At 43.9% G+C, this 12,952-nt stretch overlaps 1 protein-coding gene across 1 annotated transcript; it reads left to right on the forward strand.

Annotated features, from left to right (window-relative positions):
- Window positions 1-946: 946 nt before the first annotated feature.
- On the forward strand, window positions 947-12,305 carry LOC306917560 (uncharacterized protein; the record flags this gene model as incomplete). The annotated part of the gene is made up of 12 exons (XM_079495853.1): window positions 947-992; window positions 2,066-2,164; window positions 4,756-4,789; window positions 6,660-6,740; window positions 6,834-6,973; window positions 7,597-7,735; window positions 9,959-10,033; window positions 10,124-10,263; window positions 10,624-10,749; window positions 11,298-11,343; window positions 11,818-11,880; window positions 11,965-12,305. The coding sequence occupies exons 1-12, from the start codon at window positions 990-992 to the stop codon at window positions 12,303-12,305; spliced, it is 1,287 nt and encodes a 428-aa protein (XP_079351979.1). The 5' UTR covers window positions 947-989.
- Window positions 12,306-12,952: the final 647 nt, after the last annotated feature.

Genomic DNA, 12,952 nt, shown 5'->3' on the forward strand with positions numbered 1-12,952 from the left:
ATAGACTTCTATTGGCAAAGAGCAAATGGGGACAAGTCCTGGAGCGCAAGTTGGCAGAAAAACAGCTCAGCTTTAATGATATTAAATACCATTTTAGATTGTTTTGTAGTAATAGTACAACATAAACATTACAAAGACTTTAGTTGTCACTGTACAATACTTTTAAACAGTTGTCATGTTGCACACGTGCCTTAAAATAGCTCTTGTTTGCGCCGCCCTCGTTGAAAACGAATACAAGACAACTCACCCCGGTGCTTGCCCGTTTTTCCTCCCGGAATTTTCCCCAGTGAGGGGGATAACTTTGTAATATGCTATTGGCTGTTTGTATTCTTTTTGGACAAATATAAAAAGATACTCCTGTGGAAAGGCTATATTATTTTACTTATATTGACCCTATAAACAATTTAGTATTATTTAGTATATGTAAGATTTTTCCCACTCAAATGGTACCTCGTCAGATAATCCCCACATAGCCTACAACAACTTCTGTGAACAGACTTCACTGTAGTAGCTTTTCATAAATTATATTTGTACTTAGGCTGTCTGCTGCCGTGAAAGTTTATAGTTAGATAAATTCAAAGTCCAGCCGTCTGCTGTCCAGCCTCTCCCACCCCTCACTGGGGAAAATTCCGGGAGGAAAACAGAAAAGGGGTGAGTTGTCTTGTTACCGTTGAAAACAATGTATTTCCAACTCCAGCTTGTCCCCGTTCAGGCTGCATGAACAACAGCAGCGCTCGAGCGCTTAGTTTTCTGCCCCCTCAATGTCGTAACTCTGTCTTACTCTATGGCTTTGTTTTCCTCCGAAGTGGTGGAAAGCCTGGTGGACGAGGTTAATGGCTTTGGCAGCAAGCAGCAGCAGATACAGCTAGAGCAGTTCGTTTCATGTCCTGTCCTAGTAAACTGTATCTAGCATCTAACTCGCTAAAGTGTGTTACTTGCCGGGAAGACCTCGATCCACACCAGGAATCAGGCTCAAGAGAGAAGAGGCTATGGTTTGTATTTGCAAAACAAATCGCAAAACGCTAACCCGGGAACCCTCCAAGCTACTCATTCGCTGCTAGTTTCGATCGAGTTTAATAATTGGCAAATTATATTCAAGCGGCCGTCAGGACTTTCAGGACCTAGCTCTGGTCCATAGCCCTAACCCTAATGCTAATTAAATAGCATTAGGGCTATGGACCAGAGCCAGTCAGGAGGACCCTGAACCTGCTCTCTCCTTGGCCGAACAGGCGGATTCCTTCCATCCACCTTTCATAAAGTGTCTGCCTGGTTACCAAAAAAAACACAGTGGGCGCCAAAACAGTGCATGGAATACTGGGCAGTGGGCACCAAAACAGTGCATGGAATACTGGGCAGTGGGCGCCAAAACAGTGCATGGAATACTGGGCAGTGGGCACCAAAACAGCCCAGCCAGCATGCCGACGTGGGAGCCAGGTGGGATAACTATATGGGACCCATATGGAAATCTCACCTGGGTTGCCCGTGTGGGCTTTAAGTGGGTTCTACCTGGGTCCCACCATGGCAATTTTATGTGGGCCTAACTGGGCTAGCCCGTGTGGGCTTTAAGTGGGTTCTACCTGGGTCCTAGGTGGGCCCCACCCCTATGGCCCCACCTTGGCAATTTATGTGGGGCTGACATGGGTCCCTAGTGCATGGAATACTGGGCAGTGGGCACCAAAACAGTGCAACCTGAGAAGTCTGGGAAAGAAATGCACATCCCCAACCCAAACTTGGGCAGGTGCTGAGCGAGGACGAGGAGTATAGCCTATAAGTGAGGGTAGCAAATATATTAAAGTCTTAACTCATGTTGATTTAGGTGATGTAATGGTGATGTAAAACAAACGGTGCCAACACAAACATTAAATGCCATTAACACAATCAGCGCCGGGATTCCTTCAAAAATAGGAGCTCTAGGGTGCTCAAGACCACGGAGAGCGCCCTGGATTAGGAGAGACGACTGAGACTTTAATCTTGACAAATTGTTTTTAATGATAGTAGGCTGACTTTGTTATTGTTAATAATAATGTGGCTGTTAAAATTAGACTTATTTGATCCCACACTATAGGATGGAAAACATGGAAGTGGAACCTGCAGCCCGTCATCCCACCCAGAATCGACGGCAAAATGTGCCACAGAATCAGATGATGAAGAAACCCGAGGCGGGGTAGGTTTTCTCACAATGCAGGTGTTCTGATTAATTCTAATTATTTCAATAATAATAATAATAATATCCATAATGAATATAATAATAATTACTATTCTATTAATACACACACACACACACACCAAAGTCAAATTTGTAATGGAATATCAGTAATTCTATGGCTAGTTTTCCCTGACGCTGTTCTGATGCCTGGGGCAGCAGTGCTAGTGGCATAGGGCTTTAAGCAACTAGTCGACTAGTAAATCCACTAGTCGACCTTGTTGGTACTAGTTGACTAGTTTTGTTTTTACATAAAAAATAAATAAATAGGTAGGCCTAGTTAAACAACTAGCCGACTAGTAAACTAGGCAGCTAGTCAACTAGTAAAAATCACACCTGTGTGAACCGAGTGGTGCAACTCCCCTCTCCCCTGCCCCTCTCTCTCTATCTCTCTCTCTCTCTATCTCTTATTAGCAGGCAACAGTGCAGCACTATATCTCTCTCTCTGTTTCTGGCACAACAGCGCCACCTTTGCCCCTACTGGTACTCTAAACATAGTCCCATAGTCCCGGACATTGCTGTTCCTTGGAGTGGTTGCACCACTCAAAAATCACTAGAAGTGAAAGCTCTAGCATGAGCCTTTGGCCCATGGTACCCTAAACTACCTTGCTGCTCAAGTGAGCCCATTATTGGCATCATTTTTATACAAAGACAGATGACATCCATTTTTCTTTTCTTCTATTTTTCTCCCAATTAACTTTTTTGCTGCTATCTACGTTTATAAACGTAGCTAGGCTATAGGTACCTAATGGTACGTACATGTTCATAGATAACCGTATACTCCATGTATGAAAGCGGCGCCCGTCAATTTACCTTTTAGCATTGCTCCGGTTACTATGGAGAGCCTCCGTCCCCACCAGCTATGGGATTTAAAAAAATCCAGCTCCATTGAGCCTTCATTATAACAGGATTTTCAAAGCGCTGCATCTCTAATCCATGGTGAGCCGTCGCGCATCCCGACGATCATTTGTGAGTTTGTATCGCATCGCTGAGCACATGTAACTGTTTGTAATGATAGCTAAGGGGTATGAGCTACTGCTAACGATGACTGCTCACAACAACAGCCCCCACCTCCCTGAATAACCCGGAAACTAAACAAGGATAGTAGAGTTGGAGTGGACGGGTGGCATTCGTTAGGTGTGCTTATGCTACCACCTAGCGTCAGTAATTGATTTAAGTCGTTAATGCCAATTTCCCCCATGTGTATAGTTCCCTTCACTGCTGACCACTACAGTACTGTTTGGTCTGGGGAGGGTGTAGACATCCACTTGTCTCCTCTGATACACATGTCGGCAGCCGCTTCTGTTCACCGGGAGGGTATAATGTGTGCGGAGCAGCGGAGGAACACACTATCCTTCCACTTCCACTGCTCCCCACTATATAGGCGCCTCAGCCAACCTGTAGGAGTCGCAGACATGCAGCGACAGAGAATGGTCTCACCTGCAGACAATTGTTTGTTGGAGCACCCAACCAAGCCTGACTCGGAAGCTCAGTCTCCACGGTGGTGGGCACGTCTCCGTTGCGTGCGTCAAAAAACGAACCGGGGCAATTTTAATGCAGTCACACAACGCAACGCAACGTGGGCAGTGGAGCCACCCTTCGATTAAAAAGGGAACATTCCCTGATGGAGACGCGACGCTGACGCGCCCGGTGGAGCCCTGGTGTAAGGGGATTTGCCTCACAACTGTTGGCTGAAGTCAATGTTCTACAATTAATTAATAAGGAACTACACTGGAACTCCAGGCTCTTTATTTTTATGTCCACAGAGTTGTCAGCTTGTACCACACTCCTTCATTACTTACTTTGCTTATGCCTATCGCTCCTTTTCATGGAGCATAGGCCGTTGACTACAGTTCGCCAGACTCCTCTATCCTGGGCCTTCTTTTCCAGCTGTTTCCATGTCAGTCCACACTGCTTGATGTCAGTCTCAAGGTCCCTGCGCCAGGTGTTCTTCGGCCTCCCTCTCTTTCTTGTGCCTTGCGGGTTCCATCTAAGGGCTTGTCTTGTGATGCTGGTATTGGGCTTCCGAAGTGTGTGGCCGATCCATCCCCACCTTCTTCTCTTAATCTCCTCTTCCACTGGTGGTAGCCTCGCTCTCTGCCAGAGGTCATTATTGCTGATGGTGTCTGGCCAGCGAATGCTCAGAATTCTCCTCAGGCAGCTCATAGATATCAATAATTAATGGTTAAAATAATCTTTATCCAACCATGGCAGGCTGCTGTTTTTTTTCTTAAGAGTGCTGCTGCTTTGGTTGTGTATTATATTTTTGTAGATTAAACTAGTTATAGCATTCAGTGTGTCAGCATATCTTTAAGTCTATAATTTAACAAGTTCCTCTGTCATACATCATGTAAAGAGAACTTTAACTTAATCAGTAACAGTAGCATTTGAGGCATGTCTCATTTGCCTCATGCAGGGCAGGGGACATGGTGGATGAGCACCATTTAAGATGTGGAGGACAGGGATGAAAGGCCACACCTCTGTTTAGCCTCATCCTGTCACTAATGCTTGTGTCTCTCTCCTCCATTTGGGTTAATTCTCACCATTGACAGAGAAAACAACAGATGAAGCGTTCTAGTGAGATGGGTAAGTTCTGGCTCCACACGGTGATGGTACCGCCACCAATGATGAGGGATGAAGGCAGCAGTGACTTGGATGTCATTGCCTCATTTGTCAGCTCATCATGGGCTTGTTGGCATTTTCACCAAGTGGGGTTTAATGATGTGCCGCCCATGGCTGCAGAATGTGTGGGTCAGTGTTTTCCACTGATTGAAAGTATGTGCAAGATATGGGACATGGTCTTGCTACAGTCCTGTATTGTACTGTATAGAGCGCCACAGTCCCGCCCCCTACGAGGGCCCAGGAAATAATTCCCCGTTCATTTTCCCCATAGACATTTCAAAAAGTATTTATTTAAAGACCTTTTAAGCCTCGTACAAAGCCAACAAGAAGAAGAAAAAAACGGCAGGTTACACTTTTTTTGTTGTTTTTCTTCTTTGTAATTATTTGTTCGGCACAAAATATTGTGTGGTATGTCAACTTAAACGTCTTTTTGAAAAGCTTATGGGGAAAATTAACGGGGAATTCACTTCTGGGTCTCTCGTTGTCATGAAAGGGCGTGGGACTGTGACGCTCTATATAGCTCCAGTTCATGGTTTTAAATGGTTCTTGGCTATTAAACTGAACAACCTTAGAAATGCCAACGTTTTAGAACAGAACAATGCCACAGCATCTCTAACGTTCCTGGCAACTGTTGTGCTGGGAACACGGCAAAGAGCACGAACAACTTTTAATCAGCTTGGCATGATGGCAGACAACCATGCATCTGCTGTGATGATGGCCGGTGAATAGGCCTACTCTTAAACCATAGCAATCTTCAACTGCAGTGCACTTTTCATGCTGGCTGATGGCTGCGTGAATACATATGTCTTCTTGTGTTTATCACAAATATTTAAAACACTGTTTACCTGTTTTTGAACAGTGTTCCATTCTCCTCACCCAGTTGCTTGTGTCATACTGGTTTGGTTGGAGTGATTGTGTGATGATCTTTGATCTCCCTTGCTCCTGAATTCTACTCAACTCCTTGTTTCTTGGTTTACCAGAGTAATTTAAACAATCCAGACAGTTAACCTTATTTTTTTACTGGACTGCCGTCGGTAAAATGGTGCATTTATATAGCGCCTTTATCCATACATAGATTGTGCATTCCATTCACACATTCACCCGCACATTCATACACCGATGGCGGCGGAAACCATGCAAGGCATCAACCTGCACATCAGGAGCAATTAGGGGTTCAGTGTCTTGCTCAAGGACACTTCGACACTAACTCTGGGGGAACCCGGGTTCGAACTGGCAACCTTGCGGTTACCATCCAGCCACTCTACCCCTGAGCCACCACCGCCCCAGTAACCATGCAGATCATCTGGTCCTGTGGATGGGTGTGATGAACGCAGGCCATCATTGGAGCTGGATTCCTGTCGCATAACTCTGGACATATGTCTGGTGTTGCAGAGGACGCCTGTTCATGTTCCCTCTTGTCTTTGAAAGCACAAGTGAGGATGTTGGCTTTCTAATTGTTGTTCAGTGGACAAAGGACCTGTTAAAATGCACATTTGAAATGTGTATGATTATACATTATTGTATCATTGTATCCCCTCAAAAACGAGATGGTACATCTCAAGGAGGGGTTCAGAATAAATAATTTCAATCCTGGAGTTATACGGTACATGCTACCGCAATGTCCACCTTCATACAAGTTTCCTATACATGTGTTTAACTTGTCCACAGGGTGCCCATGTAAGAGGGTTCTCATTGGGATTACCCTCTTAGTGTTTAAACAATAAATCGCCATATAGGTGATTGGATGTGATCACTTGTCAATTGCTTGTAAGCCGCTGTTTCAAGCTTTATTTGCATAGATGCTTTGAACTTATATGCTGCTTTGCTTTCCCAGTCTTCACTAAAGGCACATCGAAGACGATTGCTTCTCTGTCCAGCATGTTGCACTTGCAGGGGGTCACTGAGCCAATCCTTGGTAAGTTAAAACCCAGTTCCTGGTATTATATCATATCCAACTGATCTTAATGCTGAGCCACTTTAATCATGCTCGTTGTGTATGCATGCACAGGCCTTCGGTACGTGTGGGAGTACCGCAGCCCCACTACATCTGTCCCACCACACTACGAGTGCAAGCTCTGTGGCGTGTCCCGTTCACAAAGTGATATGGTGGACCATATTAAAAGCTGGAAACATTGCTTCAACTACTTGGTGAGTGTGACACTTCCTACATCATTTGGTTGCGTTTCCTTTTTGTAGATAGGATTCTGAATTTTACAACTTCACACACACACTAACCCCCTCTTGTAAACGTCCCTATTGTAAATAAGAAAAGAAAAATCACACCCGTGTGAAGTGAGGGGCGCTAATATTAAAGTCTAACACATGTCGATTAGGTGATGTAAAACAAACGGTGCAAACACAAACATTAAACGCTGTTAACAATAAAGAGACAATATGACGTAAATGACACATTATGACGTAAATTTTCCCTTCATTGTCATTGGCATTTACAAAACAAACATTGAACTTAAGACACATTAAGCCAGTGTATAGGAGGGGCTAGCGCCCCTCAAAAATACAGGTCAGCGTCCCCAATGTTGGTGCGGTGTTGTTGTGTTCACAGAAGCGTGTACACCCAAATAAGATCACATGTGAATGCCATTATTGTTAATGGTATTTAATGTTTGTGTTAGGGACAAGCTGACATACATTTTCCCTTCATTGTCAATGGCGTTTTTAAAACAAACATTGAACTAAAAACAAACCTGTATCCCTCAAAAGAATCCAGGTCTACGTCCTCAATGTTGGTGCGGTGTTTGTTGTGTTCACAGAAGCGTGTATACCCAAATACGATCACATACGTGTATGAAGAGCTTGAAGATGCCCAGGAAGACTCTGCCATTAAGAAGAGCATTAGAGAGTTTGCAGCAGAGGTTGAGCAGCTTGAGGGAAGGGGTGAACTCAAGATAGGTACGTTCTGGCTCCACGCGGTGATGGTACCGCCACCAAATGACGAAGGCAGCGACTTGAATGTCATTGCCTAATTTGTCAGCTCATCATGGGTTTGTTGGCATTTTCACCATTCCTGAGATTCCCTCTCAGAAGTGGGGTTTAACCCCCATTCTGGGTGGGAACCCCTTTGGTGTTTTAAAGCATTGTTATACTTTAGCTATTGAAAAATAGCAGATCTACAGGCTCATAGCTCGCCGCTACGAGCTTGTAGGTTTGCTATTTTTGAAAAATCGTGAAAATGTGGAGCAAATCTTTGAATATATATTATTTCAGTGTGAACGTTTTTAACTCAAGTCTTTGCTTCTGGGGGGGACACTGGAACAACATATTTTCAGATGGGGGGGGGGGGGGGTCTGCGGCCAAATACAGATAATTCTGGGCGTCCTTGACATGAAAAAGGTTGAGTACCACTGACATAGAAACATGGGGTTTTTCAGAAAACCTTTAGGATTTAGAAGACATTTTTTAAGAATCGTCCTCAGGTCAAAAAGGGTTAAATGGTTCTTGACTGAACAACCTTAGAAATGCCAACCTTTTAGAAACAGAGCATACCTATTTGCACACACCTCGACAGTGGGTGCAGGGCCAATAAGGCAATTATGGAAGGAGGTTGGGCCCGCACACCATTCTTTTGGTAAAGAATGACTTTATTGAATAAATAAACGACAACGTTTTAGAACAGAACAATGCCACAGCATCTCTAACGGTCCTGGCAACTGTTGTGCTGGGAACACGACAAAAGAGCACGAACTAATTTGAATCAGCTTGGCACGTTGGCAGACAACCATGCATCTGCTGTGATGATGGCCGGTGAATAGGCCTACTCTTAAACCATAATCAACTGCAGTGTACTTTTCATGCTGGCGTTGGTGTTTAAATAATAAATCGCCGTATGTGAACCTTGTGGTATCACTTGTCAATTGCTTGTAAGCCGCTGTCGAGCTTTATTTGCATCTATGCTTTGAACTAGGGATCGACCGATTATCGGCAACGGCCGATTATCGGCTTCGATATTCATATGTTGTATTAATATCGCTATCTGTGCAAAAAAAATAATAATCTACTTTTTTTCTCATAAATGCAACAACCACTCTCATTGAAAAATCGGTAGAGCACGGTTGTAAGCAGAGCCATAGAATAGAGTATAGAGGGTATGCGCGTGACATCATCATCAAACCCGGAAGTTATGCAGGAATGCCTACTGAGTGTCAAAAAACTACTTTCTGGCCTTGACAACCCATGCATCCAAACATAAAAAGTCCTATCTGATTGCATTAAACAACGTTAAACAATGTTAAACTCACTTTGCATGTTGCTTTGCCTCTCGATTTGCCACTCGATGTGCCATTCACTTTAAGCATGCGCATACCCTCTATAGACAGTTACGACATTGGGGGGGCAGAAAACAGCCTGGTCACGTGGTTCATATACTCCAATGCCTTCCGTAACTTCCAGTTACCAGTAGAAGTCTATGTAGAAGAGCCGCCATTGGACAGTCAGTATTAATTTCTAATTCATATTTAGTTGCCAATAATTGAACTGTAAGTCATTATTGCTATAAAATACAAATTCTACATTCTACAAAAAAGTGGCCAGTAGTTACAATGGTGGGGCCAGTAAAAACAACAAGGTCACATGGCTTTGGGGAGTTTGGGCAGCAGATCTACAAGCTCTCAACATGTCATGCCGCAATGCGTTGTGGGCTTGTAGATCACCTATTTTGATCAATATTAAAAAAAATAAACAGATTTATTTTCCCCAAATTCTTTTTCTTTTTCAAAGGTTCGAATCCTGTACATTAGAACGAAGCTTTGAATTCGATTTTTGTGGGTCAGCCCTACTGTAAACACAGCCTGCACTTCATACAGTACCATGTTGCATATGCTGCTACAGTTCATGTTTGCACTTGAATAGAAAGAAAATTGATGGGGGGAAAGTGTTAGAGAAACAATGTTGGTGCTTTTTGCACTTCTTTTTTATAAGCAATAAATGTCCTCCAATGCATTTAAAGGAATTCTTGTGTTGGAATTTATGTTACTGTAAAAACTGTTCAACTTAAATTCATATCGGCTCATAATATCGGCTATCAGGCTCTTTTGATCTCCACTAATTGGTAATCGGCCATATCGGCCAAAAGACCTTTGAACTTCTTTGTACTTATATGGTGCTCTGCTTTCCCAGTCTTCAATAAAGGCACATCCATCAAGTCGTTTTCTCTGTTCAGCATGTTGCAGGGGGCCACTGAGCCAATCATTGGTAAGTTAAAACCCAGTTCCTGGTATATCATATCTAACTGATCTTTGCTGAGCCACTATAATCATGCTCGTTGTGTATATGCATGCACAGGCCTTCAGCACGTGTGGGAGTACCGCAGCCCCACTAAATCTGTCCCACCACACTACCAGTGTAAGCTCTGTGCCGTGTCCTGTTTACAAAGTGATATGGTGGACCATATTAAAGGCTGGAAACATGGCTTCAAATACTTGGTGAGTGTGACACTTCCTACATCATTTGGTTTGCGTTTTCTATTTTTAGATTGGACTTTGAATTTTACAAATTGACAACAAAATCAAAAGAGAATCGGACCCGTCTGAAGTGAGTGGTACTGTACTGTACTGTACTGTAAAAGCCCTCCTCCCTGGCCTATCTGTGTGTTAGGCTGTGCAACAGTGACACTTGGTGGTGAACAAACGCTATAACGCTATTTCCGTGCTCGGACACAGCCAGGGACACGGGGACAGACCCGGGGACACAGCCACACACACAGCTGTCTATAGGAGTGGTTGCACCACTCAAAAATACAGGTCAGCGTCCTCAATGTTGGTGCGGCGGTGTTGTGTTCACAGAAGCGTGTACGCCCAAATACGATCACATGCGAAGAGGAAGATGCCCAGAACGAACATGAAATTAGGAAGAGCATTACAGAGCTTGCAGCAGAGGTTGAGCACTCTGAGGGAAAGGGTCACGTCAAGGTGAGTGGCACCAGGATCAAAGATGTTTTTGCTTGTCTACTGCTAGTTTGTTTGCAGCCACATGCACAGCATTCAAATGTAGCTTAAATATTTATAACAATACACTATTATGATAAGGCCCCCTCTCCTTTGGGCTATTTTCTGTGACAGTACATTGCTGTCACAGTACATTGCACATGCGGTACCAGTCCTATAACTATTAGGTGCAGTGGGTGCTATTAATGATTTCATTACAAGTCAATTACGTCACTGGCCATAAACCATACAGCGCCTAGGGAGCAGTTAGGCGTTACGTTTTTTTGCTCAGGGACACTTTAACACATGGACTCGGGCCAGAGGGGACGAACTAGCTATGGCCGCCCGATAGACTTCAGATGTCAACATTATGACTTGCTCTAAACTATTCAAGTCAAAGTGCAGTAACTCCAGGGGGGGGGGGGGGGGGGGGGGGGGGCTTGATCAGAAAATATACTTTATGTTGCTTACACATTAATTACTGTATATAACAATGATTTCAACCAATCCTGATTCCTTTCTGGTGATTTTAGATTATCTTCAAAGAGCCCTGCGATGTCCCTGCCTTTCAAGGACCCCGTAAGTCGCTGTCATTCAAGGGACCATACCAGTGTTTTTGCCCTTTGACTACAATTCATTTCACTTAATTCAAATATCACTTTTTTTGTTTTGTTGTGATAATCCTCCCTACTATAGAGTGTTCTGACCATATAAGGCATTCCTCCCTGTCCCCAGTAAACCCCTGGGGGGGGTCAAAAAACCTTAGGTTTTGTTTTTGCCTAGGTGGCCCAGCCTCTAGTGTCATGAACAAGACACTGAACTCTTGCTCGTGTGTGTGTGTGTGTGTGTGTGTGTGTGTGTGTGTGTGTGTGTGTGTGTGTGTGATGCATACATTTAAAAAAACTGCTTTGGAAAATTGTTGATGGTGCCATAATATCTGATTTGTTGTCAATGGGCTAAAACATACGAAAACACTCCCAGTCCTTTTAAGCGTTTTTATTGTGAAATGGTTCAGATGCCAAGATTATTCGGTTTCTCTCTGGTCTTTTTTAGAGTTTTCTTTTCCTACAATGAAACCCTCAATGGGTGGGATGGGACCGAATGGACCAAGATCAGGTCTGTATTTTATCTAAGTAAGTATGTTCCTCTGAGCCTTTCTCCCACATTGCATGAGTACATTTAAACATTGGAATCGTACAGGGGGCAGGCTTCCTGGAGAGTTTAAAATGGCTGGGCGTCGAGAACCGTGTTTTGGTGGCTATGCAGCCAGACCAGATGTCCCAAACCTCGATATGGCTAAAAAAAGACGCATGGGCCATCACCATGGGGGTGGAGATGGTTTTGGACGTGATTGCAGAAGAGATGACTTTGGCATGAGTGGTCGGCAGGTTGATAGCCCAGGAAGGCGTTTTCCGGATGAGTTCAGAGGCAGCCAAATGGGGAGTAGCTTGTTGGAACGGCCAACAGACAGGACAATGGATCGGCCAGGCTCGATGGCGCAAGCGGATCCAGACAATTACCTGGTACGTGTGTTATTATAAATGCTATAAAGATGGCTTCAGTGTACATCATTTGTGGTTCATGAATATAACTGTATTTGTTGTTTGTGTGGAATGTGTCCAGGATACCGTCCGAATAGAAAATGAGAGCGATGCCCAAATTGTGCTAAAGGTGCTAAAGAAGTTAACCGATGTGCTGATGGATTACCGGCTGAGGAGTGTAGACACGGTATGAAACGTTTCTAATGCAGGACACTTCAAAGGGCACTATACGGACGGCTGCAATTCGAAACTGGGCCCCGTAAAATCTGACCCCACCACCCACCCCTTTCCCCCATATGTTTTCTTTTCCCCTTTTACCTCCTTTAGGATGATGATTTCCTTTTTTGCTATATAGAAGTGTATAAGACTGTATGTCTTTGTATGTCTCTAAATGTTATGATAATTGAACATAACTTGTAAACAAGTGTAATGCGAGTTGTGCTTGAAATGTACTGTAATTCTGCAAACTGTTAATGAATACATCAATCAATCTGCTCCAGATACCAAGAACAGTGTCATAGGAGAATGTGCTCTAACCATAGGCATTTTAATCAGAACCAGTGAAAATGTCTACTAAATTGCCAATGGTTTTCCTTGAGTGTTGCAGGTTCCTAGTGTGAGCAGCAGTTCACCAGTGAGTTCCCTGG

Source organism: Electrona antarctica (assembly GCF_951216825.1).
Source record: "Electrona antarctica genome assembly, chromosome: 24".
Lineage (NCBI taxonomy): Eukaryota > Metazoa > Chordata > Actinopteri > Myctophiformes > Myctophidae > Electrona > Electrona antarctica.